Source organism: Salmo salar, chromosome ssa17 (assembly GCF_905237065.1).
Source record: "Salmo salar chromosome ssa17, Ssal_v3.1, whole genome shotgun sequence".
Lineage (NCBI taxonomy): Eukaryota > Metazoa > Chordata > Actinopteri > Salmoniformes > Salmonidae > Salmo > Salmo salar.
The window spans coordinates 71,186,315-71,210,867 of NC_059458.1; the positions used below are offsets into that span (position 1 = coordinate 71,186,315).

Sequence of the window (24,553 nt, forward strand, 5' to 3'; positions counted from 1 at the left end):
CCTGTTATATACTGACCAGCTCCTGTTATATACTGACCGGCTCCTGTTATATACTGACCGGCTCCTGTTTTCTCCTGTTATATACTGACCGGCTCCTGTTTTCTCCTGTTATATACTGACCAGCTCCTGTCTCCTGTTATATACTGACCAGCTCCTGTTATATACTGACCAGCTCCTGTTTTCTGCTCCTGTTATATACTGACCAGCTCCTGTTTTCTCCTGTTATATACTGACCAGCTCCTGTTTTCTCCTGTTATATACTGACCAGCTCCTGTTATATACTGACCAGCTCCTGTTTTCTCCTGTTATATACTGACCAGCTCCTGTTATATACTGACCAGCTCCTGTTTTCTCCTGTTATATACTGACCAGCTCCTGTTTTCTCCTGTTATATACTGACCAGCTCCTGTTATATACTGACCGGCTCCTGTTATATACTGACCGGCTCCTGTTATATACTGACCGGCTCCTGTTGTTTTCTCCTGTTATATACTGACCAGCTCCTGTTATATACTGACCAGCTCCTGTTTTCTCCTGTTATATACTGACCAGCTCCTGTTATATACTGACCAGCTCCTGTTTTCTCCTGTTATATACTGACCAGCTCCTGTTATATACTGACCAGCTCCTGTTATATACTGACCGGCTCCTGTTTTCTCCTGTTATATACTGACCGGCTCCTGTTTTCTCCTGTTATATACTGACCAGCTCCTGTTATATACTGACCGGCTCCTGTTTCTCCTGTTATATACTGACCAGCTCCTGTTTTTCTCCTGTTATATACTGACCAGCTTCTCCTGTTATATACTGACCAGCTCCTGTCCTGTTATATACTGACCAGCTCCTGTTATATACTGACCGGCTCCTGTTTTCTCCTGTTATATACTGACCGGCTCCTGTTTTCTCCTGTTATATACTGACCAGCTCCTGTTATATACTGACCAGCTCCTGTTATATACTGACCGGCTCCTGTTTTCTCCTGTTATATACTGACCGGCTCCTGTTGTTTTCTCCTGTTATATACTGACCAGCTCCTGTTGTTTTCTCCTGTTATATACTGACCGGCTCCTGTTTTCTCCTGTTATATACTGACCAGCTCCTGTTATATACTGACCGGCTCCTGTTTTCTCCTGTTATATACTGACCAGCTCCTGTTATATACTGACCAGCCTCCTGTTATATACTGACCGGCTCCTGTTTTCTCCTGTTATATACTGACCGGCTCCTGTTTTCTCCTGTTATATACTGACCAGCTCCTGTTTTCTCCTGTTATATACTGACCAGCTCCTGTTATATACTGACCGGCTCCTGTTTTCTCCTGTTATATACTGACCAGCTCCTGTCCTGTTTTCTCCTGTTATATACTGACCAGCTCCTGTTTTTCTCCTGTTATATACTGACCAGCTCCTGTTTTCTCCTGTTATATACTGACCAGCTCTCCTGTTATATACTGACCGGCTCCTGTTTTCTCCTGTTATATACTGACCAGCTCCTGTTTTCTCCTGTTATATACTGACCAGCTCCTGTTTTCTCCTGTTATATACTGACCGGCTCCTGTTTTCTCCTGTTATATACTGACCAGCTCCTGTTATATACTGACCAGCTCCTGTTATATACTGACCGGCTCCTGTTTTCTCCTGTTATATACTGACCAGCTCCTGTTTTCTCCTGTTATATACTGACCAGCTCCTGTTATATACTGACCAGCTCCTGTTTTCTCCTGTTATATACTGACCAGCTCCTGTTATATACTGACCAGCTCCTGTTTTCTCCTGTTATATACTGACCGGCTCCTGTTTTCTCCTGTTATATACTGACCGGCTCCTGTTTTCTCCTGTTATATACTGACCAGCTCCTGTTTTCTCCTGTTATATACTGACCGGCTCCTGTTTTCTCCTGTTATATACTGACCGGCTCCTGTTTTCTCCTGTTATATACTGACCGGCTCCTGTTATATACTGACCAGCTCCTGTTATATACTGACCGGCTCCTGTTTTCTCCTGTTATATACTGACCAGCTCTCTCCTGTTATATACTGACCGGCTCCTGTTTTCTCCTGTTATATACTGACCAGCTCCTGTTATATACTGACCAGCTCCTGTTTCTCCTGTTATATACTGACCGGCTCCTGTTATATACTGACCGGCTCCTGTTATATACTGACCGGCTCCTGTTTTCTCCTGTTATATACTGACCAGCTCCTGTTATATACTGACCGGCTCCTGTTATATACTGACCAGTCCTCCTGTTATATACTGACCGGCTCCTGTTTTCTCCTGTTATATACTGACCAGCTCCTGTTTTCTCCTGTTATATACTGACCAGCTCCTGTTATATACTGACCAGCTCCTGTTATATACTGACCAGCTCCTGTTATATACTGACCAGCTCCTGTTATATACTGACCAGCTCCTGTTATATACTGACCAGCTCCTGTTATATACTGACCAGCTCCTGTTTTCTCCTGTTATATACTGACCGGCTCCTGTTTTCTCCTGTTATATACTGACCGGCTCCTGTTTTCTCCTGTTATATACTGACCGGCTCCTGTTATATACTGACCGGCTCCTGTTATATACTGACCGGCTCCTGTTATATACTGACCGGCTCCTGTTTTCTCCTGTTATATACTGACCAGCTCCTGTTTTCTCCTGTTATATACTGACCAGCTCCTGTTATATACTGACCGGCTCCTGTTTTCTCCTGTTATATACTGACCAGCTCCTGTTATATACTGACCGGCTCCTGTTTTCTCCTGTTATATACTGACCAGCTCCTGTTATATACTGACCGGCTCCTGTTTTCTCCTGTTATATACTGACCGGCTCCTGTTATATACTGACCGGCTCCTGTTGTTTTCTCCTGTTATATACTGACCGGCTCCTGTTGTTTTCTCCTGTTATATACTGACCGGCTCCTGTTATATACTGACCAGCTCCTGTTATATACTGACCAGCTCCTGTTATATACTGACCAGCTCCTGTTATATACTGACCAGCTCCTGTTATATACTGACCGGCTCCTGTTTTCTCCTGTTATATACTGACCGGCTCCTGTTTTCTCCTGTTATATACTGACCGGCTCCTGTTTTCTCCTGTTATATACTGACCGGCTCCTGTTATATACTGACCGGCTCCTGTTATATACTGACCGGCTCCTGTTTTCTCCTGTTATATACTGACCGGCTCCTGTTTTCTCCTGTTATATACTGACCAGCTCCTGTTATATACTGACCGGCTCCTGTTATATACTGACCGGCTCCTGTTATATACTGACCGGCTCCTGTTATATACTGACCGGCTCCTGTTTTCTCCTGTTATATACTGACCGGCTCCTGTTTTCTCCTGTTATATACTGACCGGCTCCTGTTTTCTCCTGTTATATACTGACCAGCTCCTGTTATATACTGACCAGCTCCTGTTATATACTGACCGGCTCCTGTTTTCTCCTGTTATATACTGACCAGCTCCTGTTATATACTGACCGGCTCCTGTTTTCTGCTGTTATATACTGACCAGCTCCTGTTTTCTCCTGTTATATACTGACTGGCTCCTGTTTTCTCCTGTTATATACTGACCAGCTCCTGTTTTCTCCTGTTATATACTGACCGGCTCCTGTTTTCTCCTGTTATATACTGACCAGCTCCTGTTTTCTCCTGTTATATACTGACCAGCTCCTGTTATATACTGACCGGCTCCTGTTTTCTCCTGTTATATACTGACCAGCTCCTGTTATATACTGACCGGCTCCTGTTTTCTCCTGTTATATACTGACCAGCTCCTGTTATATACTGACCGGCTCCTGTTTTCTCCTGTTATATACTGACCGGCTCCTGTTATATACTGACCGGCTCCTGTTATATACTGACCGGCTCCTGTTATATACTGACCGGCTCCTGTTTTCTCCTGTTATATACTGACCGGCTCCTGTTTTCTCCTGTTATATACTGACCGGCTCCTGTTTTCTCCTGTTATATACTGACCGGCTCCTGTTTTCTCCTGTTATATACTGACCAGCTCCTGTTTTCTCCTGTTATATACTGACCAGCTCCTGTTTTCTCCTGTTATATACTGACCAGCTCCTGTTATATACTGACCAGCTCCTGTTATATACTGACCGGCTCCTGTTTTCTCCTGTTATATACTGACCGGCTCCTGTTTTCTCCTGTTATATACTGACCGGCTCCTGTTTTCTCCTGTTATATACTGACCAGCTCCTGTTATATACTGACCAGCTCCTGTTTTCTCCTGTTATATACTGACCAGCTCCTGTTTTCTCCTGTTATATACTGACCAGCTCCTGTTATATACTGACCGGCTCCTGTTTTCTCCTGTTATATACTGACCGGCTCCTGTTGTTTTCTCCTGTTATATACTGACCGGCTCCTGTTATATACTGACCAGCTCCTGTTATATACTGACCAGCTCCTGTTATATACTGACCAGCTCCTGTTATATACTGACCAGCTCCTGTTATATACTGACCGGCTCCTGTTTTCTCCTGTTATATACTGACCGGCTCCTGTTTTCTCCTGTTATATACTGACCAGCTCCTGTTATATACTGACCGGCTCCTGTTTTCTCCTGTTATATACTGACCGGCTCCTGTTTTCTCCTGTTATATACTGACCAGCTCCTGTTATATACTGACCGGCTCCTGTTTTCTCCTGTTATATACTGACCAGCTCCTGTTATATACTGACCGGCACCTGTTTTCTCCTGTTATATACTGACCAGCTCCTGTTATATACTGACCGGCTCCTGTTTTCTCCTGTTATATACTGACCAGCTCCTGTTATATACTGACCGGCTCCTGTTTTCTCCTGTTATATACTGACCGGCTCCTGTTATATACTGACCGGCTCCTGTTATATACTGACCGGCTCCTGTTATATACTGACCGGCTCCTGTTTTCTCCTGTTATATACTGACCGGCTCCTGTTTTCTCCTGTTATATACTGACCGGCTCCTGTTTTCTCCTGTTATATACTGACCGGCTCCTGTTATATACTGACCAGCTCCTGTTATATACTGACCAGCTCCTGTTTTCTCCTGTTATATACTGACCAGCTCCTGTTTTCTCCTGTTATATACTGACCGGCTCCTGTTTTCTCCTGTTATATACTGACCGGCTCCTGTTTTCTCCTGTTATATACTGACCAGCTCCTGTTTTCTCCTGTTATATACTGACCAGCTCCTGTTATATACTGACCGGCTCCTGTTTTCTCCTGTTATATACTGACCAGCTCCTGTTTTCTCCTGTTATATACTGACCAGCTCCTGTTATATACTGACCGGCTCCTGTTTTCTCCTGTTATATACTGACCGGCTCCTGTTTTCTCCTGTTATATACTGACCGGCTCCTGTTTTCTCCTGTTATATACTGACCAGCTCCTGTTATATACTGACCAGCTCCTGTTTTCTCCTGTTATATACTGACCGGCTCCTGTTTTCTCCTGTTATATACTGACCAGCTCCTGTTATATACTGACCAGCTCCTGTTTTCTCCTGTTATATACTGACCAGCTCCTGTTATATACTGACCGGCTCCTGTTATATACTGACCGGCTCCTGTTATATACTGACCGGCTCCTGTTATATACTGACCGGCTCCTGTTATATACTGACCGGCTCCTGTTTTCTCCTGTTATATACTGACCGGCTCCTGTTTTCTCCTGTTATATACTGACCAGCTCCTGTTTTCTCCTGTTATATACTGACCGGCTCCTGTTTTCTCCTGTTATATACTGACCAGCTCCTGTTTTCTCCTGTTATATACTGACCAGCTCCTGTTATATACTGACCAGCTCCTGTTTTCTCCTGTTATATACTGACCGGCTCCTGTTATATACTGACCAGCTCCTGTTTTCTCCTGTTATATACTGACCGGCTCCTGTTTTCTCCTGTTATATACTGACCAGCTCCTGTTATATACTGACCGGCTCCTGTTTTCTCCTGTTATATACTGACCAGCTCCTGTTTTCTCCTGTTATATACTGACCAGCTCCTGTTATATACTGACCAGCTCCTGTTTTGTCCTGTTATATACTGACCAGCTCCTGTTTTCTCCTGTTATATACTGACCGGCTCCTGTTTTCTCCTGTTATATACTGTCCAGCTCCTGTTATATACTGACCAGCTCCTGTTTTCTCCTGTTATATACTGACCGGCTCCTGTTATATACTGACCGGCTCCTGTTATATACTGACCGGCTCCTGTTATATACTGACCGGCTCCTGTTATATACTGACCGGCTCCTGTTATATACTGACCGGCTCCTGTTATATACTGACCGGCTCCTGTTTTCTCCTGTTATATACTGACCAGCTCCTGTTTTCTCCTGTTATATACTGACCGGCTCCTGTTATATACTGACCAGCTCCTGTTTTCTCCTGTTATATACTGACCGGCTCCTGTTTTCTCCTGTTATATACTGACCAGCTCCTGTTATATACTGACCAGCTCCTGTTTTCTCCTGTTATATACTGACCGGCTCCTGTTATATACTGACCGGCTCCTGTTATATACTGACCGGCTCCTGTTATATACTGACCGGCTCCTGTTATATACTGACCGGCTCCTGTTTTCTCCTGTTATATACTGACCGGCTCCTGTTTTCTCCTGTTATATACTGACCGGCTCCTGTTATATACTGACCGGCTCCTGTTATATACTGACCGGCTCCTGTTATATACTGACCGGCTCCTGTTTTCTCCTGTTATATACTGACCAGCTCCTGTTATATACTGACCGGCTCCTGTTTTCTCCTGTTATATACTGACCGGCTCCTGTTTTCTCCTGTTATATACTGACCAGCTCCTGTTATATACTGACCGGCTCCTGTTATATACTGACCAGCTCCTGTTTTCTCCTGTTATATACTGACCAGCTCCTGTTTTCTCCTGTTATATACTGACCGGCTCCTGTTTTCTCCTGTTATATACTGACCGGCTCCTGTTTTCTCCTGTTATATACTGACCAGCTCCTGTTTTCTCCTGTTATATACTGACCAGCTCCTGTTATATACTGACCGGCTCCTGTTTTCTCCTGTTATATACTGACCAGCTCCTGTTTTCTCCTGTTATATACTGACCAGCTCCTGTTATATACTGACCGGCTCCTGTTTTCTCCTGTTATATACTGACCGGCTCCTGTTTTCTCCTGTTATATACTGACCAGCTCCTGTTTTCTCCTGTTATATACTGACCAGCTCCTGTTATCTGACCAGCTCCTGTTATATACTGACCAGCTCCTGTTTTCTCCTGTTATATACTGACCGGCTCCTGTTTTCTCCTGTTATATACTGACCAGCTCCTGTTATATACTGACCAGCTCCTGTTTTCTCCTGTTATATACTGACCAGCTCCTGTTTTCTCCTGTTATATACTGACCAGCTCCTGTTATATACTGACCAGCTCCTGTTTTCTCCTGTTATATACTGACCGGCTCTTTTCTCCTGTTATATACTGACCGGCTCCTGTTTTCTCCTGTTATATACTAAGCGGCTCTGCACTTACGTGAGCATTTCTTTTTTTTTTTTTTTTTTTGCTAACCCTGGCGTTCTGCTCCTGAGAAGGTTATATACTGACCGGCTCCTGTTTTCTCCTGTTATATACTGACCAGCTCCTGTTTTCTCCTGTTGTGCTGTTACAAACAAGAGACTGGCTCAACTGTTCTGGGGAACTACGGTAATCTTCATAATGTAAAATAATACACTTTTTTTTTTTTAAACTTGTTTTGACGGTATTGAAAAACCACCTGTGGCTTTTTCCAAATACCCGAGTATACCGCCAAGCCTACCACTACAGTGGTTCTTCCTTTAAAAGTTGCGTCCTACTGCAGCACCGCTTGCAGTGTGCTGCGTTTGTATTGCACATGAGAGTGCATGACATCATATTATTTTGTTGCCAATGACGCTAGTTTGACCACCAGAGGGCATCTTTGAGAAGGTAAGTTATTGAAATGACATGGAGCTGTAGGCCTAATAGTCCTGTTTACTGTAGCTGGTTTAGCCTAACTTGCTTTTTGGCATAAAGGATACAGTATATCAATCAATCATTCAAGTCGTCCATGTCTTTAAATACAGTCAAGCATTTTAGATATAAAATGAAATAAAGGGTGCCTTGAATAATGAAACAATGAATAAACCGCAACATGTCGGCTAATGTGAGTGAATTCACAAATGGGAAAGGGGGATACCTAGTCAGTTGTCCAATTGAATGTATTCAACTGAAATGTGTCTTCTGCATTTAACCCAACCCCTCAGAATCAGAAAGGTGCGGGAGGCTGCCATAATCTAAACTACGTCTTTGGCACCCGGGGAACAGTGGGTTAACTGCTTTGCTCAGGGGCACAATGAAAGATTTTTACCTTGTCAGCTTCTTCCGGTTACTGGCCCAATGCTCTAATCACTAGGCTACGTGCTGCCCCTATGCATTTGACTGTTTTTAATATTGGCTGTACTAGAGACTTAAAACATTTTTTGTTAGAACAGAATATATGGGATTGATCATAATTAGCTTTTTAATTATTATAGTATTTGTTGTGCAGTTTATACTTTTAGAAATGTAGCTTAATTAGGATCCAATCAATTGGTTTTTTTTCGCCTAAAATCACATACCCAAATCGAACTGCCTGTAGCTCAGGACCTGAAGCAAGGATATGCATATTCTTGATACCATTTCAAAGGAAACACTTTGAAGTTTGTGAAAATGTGAAATTAATGTAGGAGAATACATTAGATCTGGGGAGGGGGTACCATCATCTTTGAAATGCAAGAGAAAGGCCATAATGTATTATTCCAGCCAAAGCGCAATTTTGATTTTGGCCACTAGGTGGCAGCAGTGTATGTGCAAAGTTTTAGACTCATCCAATGAACCATTGCATATCTATTCAAACTGTATCAAGACTGCTCAAATGTGCATAATTGGTTTATTAATACATTTTCAAGTTCATAATGGTGCACTCTCCTCAAACAATAGCATGGTATTCTTTCACTGTAATAGCTACTGTAAATTGGACAGTGCAGTTAGATTAACAAGAATTTAAGCTTTCTGCCCATGTCTGTGTCCTGGGATTTTTTTTTTGTTACTTACAACCTCATGCGAATCACAGCCTACGTTAGCTCAACCGTCCTGTGGCGGGGGGGGACCGATCCCGTAGAGGTTAACCACTTCTGGATTGACCCATAACGAATTACTATGAGAATAAATATCACTGAATGACATAAATATTAGAATAAAGTAGGCTAATGAAGGCAACAAATTGTTGCTGACAAACACCCAAAGTCATCCAATTGTTATAATAGGATTTGAAGCAGTAGCTTACCCGCGTGTGGTCAACTATTTCAGCACCGTTTTGCGCTGCTTTGAGACAAGCATGGGGACTGATCTTGATAAATCAAATCAGATTTTTTATTTTCACTGAATCTCCGTTTGGATATTGGTCAGCATACAATTCGGGTGTGGAAATGTTCTCGCAATCACTTAGTAGCCTAGGCCTACTCCCGACTGGTCACGTTGTACAGCACCATATTTTCCTAACGGAAACCCTAAGGCCTAGATGGGCTACTGTAAAATGCATTTACATTTTTCTTGGAATAGAAACACCATAATATGAATCAATTTGGTTAAAAAACTGTGCATTTGGTGGGCTATGCAAAGAGATGAGAGTAGTGAGATGCCTCGCAAACATTTAAAGTCTCTAAACTCGGCAAGAGTCTATTGTCCTGCTGATAGCCCATCAAGGGTGGCTGGCTTCTTTTGTATTCTTAAAAATATCTCCAGCACAGAGAAGTGTGTTTCTATTCCAAGCAAAAAAAGAGACTTGAACAATTAAACAGTAAATAAACTGCAAAATGTCAGCTAAAGCAATTGAATTCAGGAATTCATTCAAAATATGTTAAACCTTTTTTTTGTTAAGAAACTGACGATACAACAACACATTGATCTTCTCAGCAAGGTTTTACCCATGGTTGTGGAGCTGGGGGGAAGTGCAACTAAAATGTAGCAGAGATGTAGTTGAAATAAACATCTGTATTTTGAAAGAGTCTATCATTATTTTATTAACGAAAGCATAAAGATGTTGATGAACAAATAATGTATATGTGTCTATATGCGTGTTACATGGTCTTCTTCTGACAAACTAGAAACAAAATGGGGTCTTTTTTTTGTGTACGCACGAGACAGAGGAAGAGCAATTCTTACACTATTGCTTTAAATACAATCACGCAATTCTTACACTACTGCTTTAAATACAATCACTCTCTTGTTCTTCATCCTCATCATTCAGTTCATTTAAATTCAATTGTAATACATTTTGTCACTCCCACAGCATTTTGTGGTTGCATGAGGTTTGGTGATGACAGACTCCGTAGGATATTAAATAAACACTCAAATTAGGAAACAGAAGCACGAACAGCATTGGGCTGAGTGACTCACTCATTGCTGGCTTTCGTTCAAAATAAGTTATATTATAATGCAGGGTTTAAGACACATTATTTCATATTCTTTGATATGGAGTTAGATATGGAGTTAGGAGTTAGAAATTAAACTTTATATTACTTAAACATCGAATACATTGCAAGTTTGCCCCTTTTTGGCCATTAGGCTACACTTTACAATAGGACTCAACTCTGAATGACTGCAGCAACTATCAGTAATTAAAACTATGGCACAAATTGGGGTATTTTTCACAACTAGCTGAGCTATTAGACTATGCTTTTGTATTTTAATGGAGGTGTGAATGTTTCAGTCAGTCTCTCTGCTATCGCAGTCCTGCATCAGGCAAAATAAAATCAGCTCTATCCTCTATCGCTTCAAGAGGCCTACTGTCCACCTGGTAATTGTGTGGTTCCAAAGGATAAAGCGTCACCTTCAGATGGATGTGTGGTTTCAGAGAGAAGCTAGCCGTTAGCCTGCGACCAGGCACGGTGGATAAAGCATCACCTTCAGATGGATGTGTGGTTTCAGAGAGAAGCTAGCTGTTAGCCTGCGACCAGGCACGGTGGATAAAGCATCACCTTCAGATGGATGTGTGGTTTCAGAGAGAAGCTAGCCGTTAGCCTGCGACCAGGCACGGTGGATAAAGCATCACCTTCAGATGGATGTGTGGTTTCAGAGAGAAGCTAGCTGTTAGCCTGCGACCAGGCACGGTGGATAAAGCATCACCTTCAGATGGATGTGTGGTTTCAGAGAGAAGCTAACCGTTAGCCTGCGACCAGGCACGGTGGATAAAGCATCACCTTCAGATGGATGTGTGGTTTCAGAGAGAAGCTAGCTGTTAGCCTGCGACCAGGCACGGTGGATAAAGCATCACCTTCAGATGGATGTGTGGTTTCAGAGAGAAGCTAGCCGTTAGCCTGCGACCAGGCACGGTGGATAAAGCATCACCTTCAGATGGATGTGTGGTTTCAGAGAGAAGCTAGCCGTTAGCCTGCGACCAGGCACGGTGGATAAAGCATCACCTTCAGATGGATGTGTGGTTTCAGAGAGAAGCTAACCGTTAGCCTGCGACCAGGCACGGTGGATGACATCCTTTTCCTGCACAGCAATTTGAAGAAATCCTACTAAATAGGCCAAGCCTAAACTAATATATTAAATTGCCTAAATAAACAAGTATATTTCATAAATAAATGAAGTCGCTCAGGTCTTGAAAATGTGGGCAACTCCCTATCCTCGCTGGACTCTCTTTCATTCAGTTTCTTCTTCACATTAGCAAAGAAGGACTCCATGTTTCACGAACTCACATTCAATAGAGGGGCTGTCACTCTTTCACACTGTGGTAAAAGACCATTTGTTATTTTGAATTATATACTGCTCAAAAAAATAAAGGGAACACTTAAACAACACAATGTAACTCCAAGTCAATCACACTTCTGTGAAATCAAACTGTCCACTTAGGAAGCAACACTGATTGACAATACATTTCACATGCTGTTGTGCAAATGGAATAGACAACAGGTGGAAATTATAGGCAATTAGCAAGACACCCCCAATAAAGGAGTGGTTCTGCAGGGGGTGACCACAGACCACTTCTCAGTTCCTATGCTTCCTGGCTGATGTTTTGGTCACTTTTGAATGCTGGCGGTGCTTTCACTCTAGTGGTAGCATGAGACGGAGTCTACAACACACACAAGTGGCTCAGGTAGTGCAGCTCATCCAGGATGGCACATTAATGCGAGCTGTGGCAAGAAGGTTTGCTGTGTCTGTCAGCGTAGTGTCCAGAGCATGGAGGCGCTACCAGGAGACAGGCCAGTACATCAGGAGACGTGGAGGAGGCCGTAGGAGGGCAACAACCCAGCAACAGGACCGCTACCTCCGCCTTTGTGCAAGGAGGAGCAGGAGGAGCACTGCCAGAGCCCTGCAAAATGACCTCCAGCAGGCCACAAATGTGCATGTGTCTGCTCAAACGGTCAGAAACAGACTCCATGAGGGTGGTATGAGGGCCCGACGTCCACAGGTGGGGGTTGTGCTTACAGCCCAACACCGTGCAGGACGTTTGGCATTTGCCAGAGAACACCAAGATTGGCAAATTCGACACTGGCGCCCTGTGCTCTTCACAGATGAAAGCAGGTTCACACTGAGCACGTGACAGACGTGACAGTCTGGAGACACCGTGGAGAGCGTTCTGCTGCCTGCAACATCCTCCAGCATGACCGGTTTGGCAGTGGGTCAGTCATGGTGTGGGGTGGCATTTCTTTGGGGGGCCGCACAGCCCTCCATGTGCTCGCCAGAGGTAGCCTGACTGCCATTAGGTACCGAGATGAGATCCTCAGACCCCTTGTGAGACCATATGCTGGTGCGGTTGGCCCTGGGTTCCTCCTAATGCAAGACAATGCTAGACCTCATGTGGCTGGAGTGTGTCAGCAGTTCCTGCAAGAGGAAGGCATTGATGCTATGGACTGGCCCGCCCGTTCCCCAGACCTGAATCCAATTGAGCACATCTGGGACATCATGTCTCGCTCCATCCACCAACGCCACGTTGCACCACAGACAGTCCAGGAGTTGGCGGATGCTTTTGTCCAGGTCTGGGAGGAGATCCCTCAGGAGACCATCCGCCACCTCACCAGGAGCATGCCCAGGCGTTGTAGGGAGGTCATACAGGCACGTGGAGGCCACACACACTACTGAGCCTCATTTTGACTTGTTTTAAGGACATTACATCAAAGTTGGATCAGCCTGTAGTGTGGTTTTCCACTTTAATTTTGAGTGTGACTCCAAATCCAGACCTCCATGGGTTGATAAATTGGATTTCCATTGATTATTTTTGTGTGATTTTGTTGTCAGCACATTCAACTATGTAAAGAAAAAAGTATTTAATAAGATTATTTCATTCATTCAGATCTAGGATGTGTTATTTTAGTGTTCCCTTTATTTTTTTGAGCAGTGTATATTTCTATCTTTAGAGGGAGAGAATCCAAAAGCCCACTGTGCCAATTTTTTGAAAATCATCAGTCCACATGTCAAGTGTAATTGCGCCATTGTATTTATCCAAGTTCTCAACTCCAGGACCACCCGCCTGATGCAGGACTCTAAAGCCAGAGACTCTCGGACTGAAACATTCACACCGCCATCATTTAGGAAAAGATAGTCAATTTGTGCCACAGTTTAGACTACTGATAGATCAGCGTTCTAACTCCCCCTTGTGATAGTGTGGTGCAATGACAGAATGACGCAATTTACCACAATCCGCCACCATCTACCACAAACGGTCATGCCATAAAGATCAGAACGTTTAAAGGAAGAACCACTACATACATAACAGTTAATATATTTAGCTCAGATGGGAGTGATTTTCCTAAATAGTGTCACCAGCTTCCATCAACTTCACCACACTATGTAAAAAGTGCTTTAGGTTTGCGGCCCCCACAAAGGACTGCGAGTGGGAGACAAAGAGACAGAAGGTCTTCAGGGGCCTCAGGGGGCCAGACATCCCTAGTCCTCCCTCTCAAATCTGCCCGTTCTGGAGCAGAGATGAACTGACTAGGCCCTAATTACCTGAGTTTGGAAGAAGAGTGTAGGAGTGAACGGAGGAAGAAGGGAAAGGAGAGACCACAGAGTTGTACCAGCCATTTAGTGCTTTGGCCCCCGCAGAACGCGCCACAAAACACACATCAAACTCAACCCACACGCCTGTGGTGGCCCATGGGCCGCTTTCACGAAGCTGACCGGCTGGAAGGGAGATGTACAATTGGGTCGTGTTCATTAGGCACCAAATGGAAGAAAACTGACAGTCCAGCCAATTAGCTGAAATGCCAGTCCATTTCTGTAGCCAAGGAGGACAGCAATCATGTAATATGATAGTCAAGTGTCAGGTCAACGTCAAGAATTCAAAATCTAGCTGGGATGTCTGGATTGCCATATCCCGGTGTTAATCATACGAATCCCATTCTCTCGCACACACGCCCACCATGCTCCAAACATCAAACTTAACACACTTTCATACAAACCTTACCACATCCTCACCTACCACCCCACCTCCACATGCATACACACCCACTCACTCTTACCAGCATGTCGGTGGCGTGCAGGTAGTGCTTGCTGGCCATGCAGGCCTCCAGTCTCTGTGGGACCTGCTTGATACTCTCGATCTCGTCCAGCAGGTTGAGGACGTGTTTATGCTCGATGCCTTCGATCCACAGCTTCCTCAGTTCATCCCTCTTGCAGTGGAGCAGCATCTTACAGGACAGCAGGTTCTCCTTCACCTGGGATACAATGGGACATCACACAGGTCAGACACCAGGGTGTTCATCAGGCAATAAAGGGAAAAAAATGGACTGAAACAGGGACAGAGTACTTGGACTGATATAAAATAGTGTTCTGTGTGTGCTAATGAATCAATCCCACCCCCAGGGTCAGACAGGTGAGGCACCAGGGTTGTGTTCATTAGGCACCAAACTAAAGAAAGTTGACGGAAACAGGGAGGGACTACTAATCAATAAGAAACACTTTTTTATCTCTGCTGCAAAGCGTTTTTAAATGTTTTCTGTTGTGTGCCCTAATGAACATGACCCATGGGTCCATTCAGAGACAAGAGGGTCAAGCGTTTAGAATGATCAGATAGAAATGTATTTGTCAGGTAGAACAGGGAGTTATGTCAACTCTATTCATTACATTTCTATCTGGAACGTTCTGAATAGTTTCAGGGACACATGAACACTCTCCTTTCAATTTCAAAGCTCAGTATCCTGCCTGAATCAATGGGCACTTAATGTGGCACAAAAGCACCATCACACACAAGTCTTAGGAAACCTTTCAAGGTTCTCTTAGTAACAGTGTCACATACAGTTAAAGTCAGAAGTTTACATACAGCTTAGCCAAATACATTTAAACTCAGTTTCACAATTCATGACATTTAATCCTAGTAAAAATTCCATGTCTTAGTTCAGTTAAGATCACCACTTTATTTTAAGAATGTGAAATGTCAGAATAATAGTAGAGAGAATGATTTACTTCAGCTTTTATTTCTTTCATCACATTCCCAGTGGTTTAGAAGTTTACATACACTGAATTAGTATTTGGTAGCATTGCCTTGAAATTGTTTAACTTGGGTCAAACGTTTTGGGTAGCCTTCCACAAGCTTCCCACAATAAGTTGGGTGAATTTTGGCCCATTCCTCCTGACAGAGCTGGTGTAACTGAGTCAGGCTTTTTCAGTTCTGCCCACAAATGTTCTATATGATTGAGGTCAGGGCTTCGTGACAGCCACTCCAATACCTTGACTTTTTTGTCCTAAAGCCATTTTGCCACAACTTTGGAAGTATGCTTGGGGTCATTGACCATTTGGAAGACCCATTTGCGACCAAGCTTTAACTTCCTGACTGAGGTCTTGAGAAGTTGCCTCAATATAGCCACAATTTTCCACCCTCATGGTGCCATCTATTTTGTGAAGTGCACCAGTCCCTCCTGCAGCAAAGCACCCCCACAACATGATGCTGCCACCCCCGTGCTTCCCGGTTGGGATGGTGTTCTTCGGCTCGCAAGCCTCCCCCTTTTTCCTCCAAACATAACAATGGTCATTATGGCCAAACAGTTCTATTTTTGTTTCATCAGACCAGAGGACATTTCTCCAAAAAGTACAATCTTTGTCCACATGTGCAGTTGCAAACCGTAGTCTGGCTTTTTTATGGCGGTTTTGGACAGTGGCTTCTACCTTGCTGAGCTGCCTTTCAGGTTATGTCGATATAGGACTTGTTTTACTGTGGATATAGATACTTTTGTACCTGTTTCCAACAGCATCTTCACTAGGTCCTTTGCTGTTGTTCTGGGATTGATTTGCACTTTTCGCCACAAAGTATGTTCATCTCTAGGAGACAGAACGCATCTCCTTCCTGAGCAGTATGACAGCTGCGTGATCCCATGGTGTTTATACTTGCGTACTATTGTTTGTACAGATGACCGTAGTACCTTCAGGCATTTGGAAATTGCTCCCAAGGATGAACCAGACTTGAGGAAGTCTACAATTTATTTTCTGAGGTCTTAGCTAATTTCTTTTGATTTTCCCATGATGTCAAGCAAAGAGGCACTGAGTTTGAAGGTGGGCCTTGAAATATATTCACAGGTACACCTCCAATTGACTCAAATGATGTCAATTAGCCTATCGAAAGCTTCTAAAGCCATGGCATAATTTTCTGGAATTTTCCAAGCTGTTCAAAGGCACAGTCAACTTAGTGTATGTAAACTTCTGACCCAGTGGAATGTCTGTAAACAATTGCTGGAAAAATGACTTGTGTCATGCACAAAGTAGATTTCCTAACCGACTTGCCAAAATTATATTTTGTTAACAAGAAATTTGTGGAGTGGTTGAAAAACGAGTTTTAATGACTCCAACCAAAGTGTATGTAAACTCGGGTGCACCTTAGCCACGCACAAGGTACTAAACGATATCATTATCGCCATCGATAAAAGACAGTACTGTGCAGCCGTCTTCATCAACCTGGACAAGGCTTTCAACTCTGTCAATCACCACATCCTTATCGGCAGACTCAACAGCCTTGGTTTCTCAAATGACTGCCTCGCCTGGTTCACCAACTACTTCTCAGACAGAGTTCAGTGTGTCAAATCGGAGGGCCTGTTGTCCGGACCCCTGACAGTCTCTATGGGGGTACCACAGGGTTCAATTCTCGGGCCGACTCTTTTCTCTGTATATATCAACGATGCCGCTCTTGCTGCGGGTAATTCCCTGATCCACCATCACGCAGATGACACCATTCTGTATACATCTGGCCCTTCTTTGGACACTGTGTTAACTAACCTCCAAACGAGCTTCAATGCCATACAACACTCCTTCCGTGACCTCTTAAACACTAGTAAAATCAAGAATGCATGCTTTTCAATCGTTCGCTGCCCGCATCCGCCCGACTAGCATCACTACTGGACGGTTCGGACTTAGAATATGTGGGACAACTACAAATACCTTGGTGTCTGGCTAGACTGCAAACTCTCCTTCCAGACTCATATTAAACATCTCCAATCCAAAATTAAATCTAGAATTGGCTTCCTATTTCGCAACAAAGCCTCCTTCACTCATGCTGCCAAACATACCCTCGTAAAACTGACCATCCTACCGATCCTCGACTTCGGCGATGTCATTTATAAAATAGCTTCCAATACTCTACTCAGCAAACTGGATGCAGTCTATCAGAGTGCCATCCGTTTTGTCACCAAAACACCATATACCACCCACCACTATGGGTATGCTCTAGTCGGCTGGCCCTCGCTACATATTCATCGCCAGACCCACTGGCTTAGGTCATCTATACGTCTTTGCTAGGTAAATCTCCGCCTTAGCTCAATGGTCACGATAACAGAACCCACCCGTAGCACGCGCTCCAGCAGCTATATCTCACTGGTCATCCCCAAAGCCAACACCTGCTTTAGCCGCCTTTCCTTCCAGTTCTCTGCTGCCAATGACTGGAATGAATTGCAAAAATCACTGAAGCTGGAGACTTATATTTCTGTCACTAACTTTAAACATCAGCTATCTGAGCAGCTTACCGATCGCTGCACCTGTACATAGCCCATCTGTAAATAGCCCACCCACTCTACCTACCTCATCCCCATATTGTTTTTATTGAATTTTCTGCTCTTTTGCACACCAGCATTTCTACTTGCACATCATCATCTGCTCATCTATCACTCCAGTGTTAATTTGCTAAACTGTAATTACTTCGCTACTATGGCCTGTTGATTGCCTTACCTCCTCACGCCATTTGCACACACCGTATATAGACTCTCATTTTTTGTATTGTGTTATTGTAACTGTGTGTTGTTGTTTGTGTCGCACTGCTTTGCTTTATCTTGGCCAGGTCGCAGTTGTAAATGAGAACTTGTTCTCAACTAGCTTACCTGGTTAAATAAAGGTAAAATAAAAATATAAAAACTTCCGACTTCAACTGTACATCCAGACACACAGACACACAGCCTGGAGAGATGGGAATGACATCACGCTGTTGGTGAACACTGGCGGGCTATCCCAGAGGCTCTAACAGTGACGCAGGTGTCAGAGCCACACACACACACACACACACACAGGAACTCTAGAGAAATCAGCCAGGCCCTCACACTGCCTGCTGCTTATGTCCTTGATGTACAACTCCCTGGGACCATCACTCTGCATTCACACTGTTATTCACAGGCCATGCACATGTTCTGAATGGTTTGTTGCAAATGTTTTTACTTTTTAACTCTGCACTGTGGGAAAGGGCACATAAGTAAGCATTTCACAGTAAAGTCTACACTTGATGTATTTGGCACATCAGGTGACAAATTAAATTTGATTTGAAACATTGTGTGTGTGTTCCCTCTCACCCCTTTGATCTTGTTACGGGAGCTGGTGATTCTCTCTGTGATGCTCTGGTAGGTCCGGATGGCGGTGGTCAGCTCAGCGTAGTGTTGGACGATCTGCTCATCAAGGTCCCGGTCGCACTTCTCAAACGCCTCCTCCAGGCGGCCCTTCTCCGTCTCTCTGTCCTGCTTGTCATCGCTGCTGGACAGGGTCCTACACAGACACAGGGGGAAGCAGGCCAAGGCTCATCAGTTGTCTGTCAAGGTGTCACCTTGTGGTCCTTTTCGTAATCTTGTGTAGGCCTAACTTCTAGTTAATCATTTTGTCTATTCACTAGATCTGGGTAAAATACAGGCAGCAAGTAGCCTAGTGGTTAGAGTGCTGGGCCAATAAGCGAGAGGTCACTAGTTCGAATTCCTGAGCTGACAAGATGAAAAATATGTTGATGTGCCCTTGAGCAAGGCACTTAACCTTCATTGCTCCAGGGTCACCGTTGATAATGACAGACCACGGCCGTGACCCCACTCTCTGAGGACGTCTATACAACCCAAAAAAACATTTCCAATTCGCAGATGAGTATTAATACACAATTGTACATGTGTGAAATAGGACAAATATAAGCACCCACCAAATTACTATTATTACATTGGCTATGTCAAATATTTCCAGTTAGGGGCCTAATTGGGCTGAGCTTGATTTGAAGTGTGCACTTCAAATACTTGAAACATATTTTACCCAGGCACCTCTAGTAAACATATGCATCCCTTTCACATTATGTTGCGATCTTCCAAAAGTCAGTCATTACTCTACTGCAGGCTATTCAACTATATTCTCACAGGGGCCAGGTGTAAAGAACTGTTCATTACAGGGGTGCCGGACAATTTCCACATGCGATTATTCTTCAGAAGAATTGTATAAAAAAAGCAATGCACACACACCAATAAAGCACTTTTCTTCAAATTAAATATTGCTAAAAGTAATTACAAAAGAAGTGGAGGGTGCTCAACCAATGTGAATCAAGGTAACCCAAAAAAATTATAATTATTGAAAAGGAAAAAGGCACAACACTCGCTCACCTATTAAAAGGTTCTTAAAATTAACTCGGGTATTTTAGAATGTGAAAACTAAGCAACACAAAGATATGTCAAATCAGGTAATGCCAAATTCCAGTCTGTAGGAAATATGCTTTGAATTAATTTCCCTCAGTCATTAGGTGTTTTTTTTGTCACACAGCCTTGTAACGAGTCATTGTGAGCATCAGAAAGGGAAAGATGTTTGTGTTCCTGAGAGTCGTAGCGTACGTGTTCCTGAGAGTCGTAGCTTTCAGGAATGGGTTCATAATATTTTGTAGCTTAAACCATTCAAACGCTGGAGTCAAATTCATATGAAGAAAAAAATGTCATAAAAATCAACAGGCTCTAGAAACCACACTAGACAACCACAATGGTGTTTGTCATTTTGGCTCTGAATGTTGGATTTTGGCAGAGATTTTGTTGCAGATATTTGATTAATGTTAAGGAATTGATGAAAGGGCCCGTCTTAAATAATAAACGGGCCGGATCTGGCTGATGGGCGACCAGTTGAATAGCCCTGTCCTACAGTAAAGAATAATCAAACAAAATTGGCTTAACATAAAAGTGCCAGGTTTAATATCCTGAAAACCATGCCAGTCTTGTATGTCATAGACCCAGGGGATGGGACAATGTTGAGTAATAGACTTGACAACACTTGTTTTAGCCCTGTATTTCATCAAACTCCAAACCACACATAAAATAAGGGGAGAGGTAAAAGTCTCCCTCAAGAGCTCATTAAAGCCTCCTCGCTCTTCACACACAGCTGAAAGCTGGAAGGGGGAGAGGATTCTCAGCGGCATCCCCCTTGTGGCTTGAGATGCCTACTTGACACAAGTCAGAGCTGAAACACAAAGCAAGTGATCTCGTCCATTCTCTGTTAATGAAATATAACTAATTATTTACCATGCCGTCATTTCCAACCAAACTCGTTAACATACTTCATATAACCTCACCTAAACTTATCAAACCTGAATCCTTAGCTCTGACATGCATCATCACCCATGACTAATTCAAACACTAGACTTACAGTAGCCTAGTCCCATTTAGAATCCGAAAGTGGCATGGGGTAACCATGGTAACAGGTTGGCGTATTAGCCAAGCAGTAGCCATTTTTTTTTTACATTTTATTTCACCTTTATTTAACCAGGTAGGCAAGTTGAGAACAAGTTCTCATTTACAACTGCGACCGGGCCAAGACAAAGCAAAGCAGTTCGACAACATACAACAACACAGAGTTACACATGGAGTAAAACAAACATACAGTCACTAATACAGTAGAAAAATAAGTCTATATACAATGTGAGCAAATGAGGTGAGATAAGGGAGGTAAAGGCAATAAATAGGCCATGGTGGCGAAGTAAATACAATATAGCAATTAAAACACTGGAATGGTAGATTTGACAGTAGATGAGTGTGCAAAGTAGAAATACTGGGGTGCAAAGGAGCAAAATAAATAAATAAATACAGTAGGGGAAGGGGTAGTTGTTTGGGCTATTTATAGATGGGCTATGTACAGGTGCAGTGATCTGTGAGCTGCTCTGACAGCTGGTGCTTAAAGCTAGTGAGGGAGATAAGTGTTTCCAGTTTCAGAGATTTTTGTAGTTCGTTCCAGTCATTGGCAGCAGAGAACTGGAAGGAGAGGCGGCCGAAGAAGGAATTGGCTTTGGGGGTGACAAGTGAGATATACCTGCTGGAACGCATGCTACGGGTGGGTGCAGCTATGGTGACCAGCGAGCAGAGATAAGGCGGGACTTTACCTAGCAGGGTCTTGTAGATGACCTGGAGCCAGTGGGTTTGGCGACGAGTATGAAGCGAGGGCCAGCCAACGAGAGCGTACGGGTCGCAGTGGTGGGTAGTATATGGGGCTTTGGTGACAAAACGAATGGCACTGTGATAGACTGCATCAAATTTGTTGAGTAGGGTGTTGGAGGCTATTTTGTAAATGACATCGCCAAAGTCGAGGATCGGTAAGATGGTCAGTTTTACGAGGGTATGTTTGGCGGCATGAGTGAAGGATGCTTTGTTGCGAAATAGGAAGCCAATTCTAGATTTAACTTTGGATTGGAGATGTTTTATGTGAGTCTGGAAGGAGAGTGTACAGTCTAACCAGACACCTAGGTATTTGTAGTTGTACACATATTCGATCGGTTGAAGAGCATGCATTTAGTTTTACTTGTATTTAAGAGCAGTTGGAGGCCACGGAAGGAGAGTTATGGCATTGAAGCTCGTCTGGAGATTTGTTAACACAGTGTCCAAAGAAGGGCCAGAAGTATACAGAATGATGTCGTCTGCGTAGAGGTGGATCAGAGACTCACCAGCAGCAAGAGCGACATCATTGATATATACAGAGAATAGAGTCGGGCCAAGAATTGAACCCTGTGGCACCCCCATAGAGACTGCCAGAGGCCCGGACAACAGGCCCTCAGATTTGACACACTGAACTCTGTCAGAGAAGTAGTTGGTGAACCAGTCGAGGCAATCATTTGAGAAACCAAGGCTGTTGAATCTACCGATGAGGATGTGGTGATTGACAGAGTCGAAAGCCTTGGCCAGGTCAATGAATACGGCTGCGCAGTACTGTTTCTTATCGATGGCGGTTAACGTTTTAGTGACGGGGCAGTATTCGGAAATTTAGATGAATGACGTGCCAAAATTAAACTGCCTGCTACTCGGGCCCAGAAGGTAGAATATGCATATTAGTAGATTTGGATAGAAAACACTCTGAAGTTTCTAAAACTGTTTGAATGATGTCTGTGAGTATAACAGAACTCATATGGCAGGCAAAAACCTGAGAAAAATCCAACCAGGAAGTGTGGAAATCTGAGGTTTGGAGTTTTTCAAGTGATTCCCTATCCAGTATACAGTGACTTAGGGTTCATTTTGCACTTCCTAAGGCTTCCACTAGATGTCAACAGTCTTTAGAACATTGTTTCATGCTTCTACTGTGAATAGGGAGAGAATAACAGCTCCTGGAAGTTGTTGACCGAGAGAATGACATGAGCTCAGTGGCACGCACTCCCGTGACAGTTAGCTGAGTTCCTTTTCTTTTTTGAAGACAAAGGAATCGTCCGGTTGGAATATTATGGAAGATTTATGATAAAAACATCCTAAAGATTGATTCTATACATCGTTTGACATTCTATACATCGTCTTGAATATAACTTTTTTGACTTTTCGTCTGAACTAACTGTGCGAGCACAGTGCATTTGGAGTACTCTACCGAACGCGCGAACAAAAAGGAGGTATTTGGACATATATATGGACTTTATCAAAACAAATTAACATTTATTGGGGAACTGGGATTCCTGGGAGTGCATTCCGACGAAGATCATCAAAGGTAAGTGAATATTTAGAATGTTATTTCTGAGTTTTGTTGACTCCACAAAATGGCGGGTTTGGTTTCGTCTATGAGAGCTGTACTCAGATTATTGCAGTGTGCTTTCGCTGTAAAGTTTTTTTTAAATCTGACACAGCAGTTGCATTGAGGTGTATCTATAAATCTTTGAATAACAGTTTAATATTTTATCAACGTTTATGTTGAGTATTTCTGTAAATTGATGTGCTCATTCACCGGAAGTTTTGGGAGGCAAAACATTTCTGAACATTACCCGCCAATGTAAAATGGGGTTTTTCGATATAAATATGAACTTTATCGAGCAAAACATACATGTATTGTGTAACATGAAGTCCTATGAGTGCCATCTGATGAAGATCATCAATGGTTAGTGATTCATTTTGGCTGCATTTCTGGTTTTTGTGACGCCTCTCCTTGCTTGGAAAATGGCTGTGTGGTTTTTCTTGTCTCGACGCTGTCCTAACATAATCTAATGCTATGCTTCGCCGTAGAGCCTTTTTGAAATCGGACGATGTGGTTGGATTAACGAGAAGCTCATCTTTAAAATGGTGTAAAATAGTTGTATGTTTGAGAAATTTGAATTATGAGATTTTTGTTGTTTTGAATTTGGCGCCCTGCTATTTCACTGGCTGTTGAATAGTGTGGGACGCTCCCACATTTCCCAGAGAGGTTAAGATATCGTTTAGGACCTTGAGCGTGGCTGAGGTGCACCCATGACCAGCTCTGAAACCAGATTGCATAGCGGAGAAGGTACGGTGGGATTTGAAATGGTTGGTGATCTGTTTGTTAACTTGGCTTTCGAAGACCTTACAAAGGCAGGGTAGGATAGATATAGGTCTGTAGCACTTTGGGTCTAGAGTATCCCCCCTTTGAAGAGGGGGATGACCGCAGCTGCTTTCCAATCTTTGGGAATCTCATACAACACGAAAGAGAGGTTGAACAGGCTAGTAATATAGGTTGCAACAAGTTCGGCAGATAATTTTAGAAAGAAAGTGTCCAGATTGTCTAGCCCGGCTGATTTGTGGGTGTCCAGATTTTACAGCTCTTTCAGAACATCAGCTGACTGGATTTGGGAGAAGGAGAAATGGGGAAGGCTTGGACGAGTTGCTGTGAGGGGTGCAGTGCTGTTGACCGGGGTAGGGGTGGCCAGGTGGAAAGCATGGCCAGCCGTAGTAAAATGCTTATTGAAATTCTCAATTATAGTGGATTTATCGATGGTGACACAGTTTCCTATCCTCGGTGCAGTGGGCAGCTGGGAGGAGGTGCTCTTATTCTCCAAGGACTTTACAATGTCCCAGAACTTTTTTGAGTTTGTGTTGCAGGAAGCAAATTTCTGCTTGA

The 24,553-nt window shown here is 43.5% G+C and overlaps 1 protein-coding gene across 1 annotated transcript in view; it reads right to left on the minus strand.

Annotated features, from left to right (window-relative positions):
- Window positions 1-24,553, minus strand: part of LOC106609610 (exocyst complex component 4) — an 816,839-nt gene that overhangs the window by 790,712 nt on the left and 1,574 nt on the right. Inside the window, exons 2-3 of the mRNA XM_045700059.1 lie at window positions 18,808-18,997; window positions 14,509-14,703 (exon numbers count right to left, since the gene is read on the minus strand). Of these exons, the coding sequence (XP_045556015.1) occupies window positions 14,509-14,703; window positions 18,808-18,997 (385 nt within the window). The remainder of the gene's footprint in view (window positions 1-14,508; window positions 14,704-18,807; window positions 18,998-24,553) is intronic.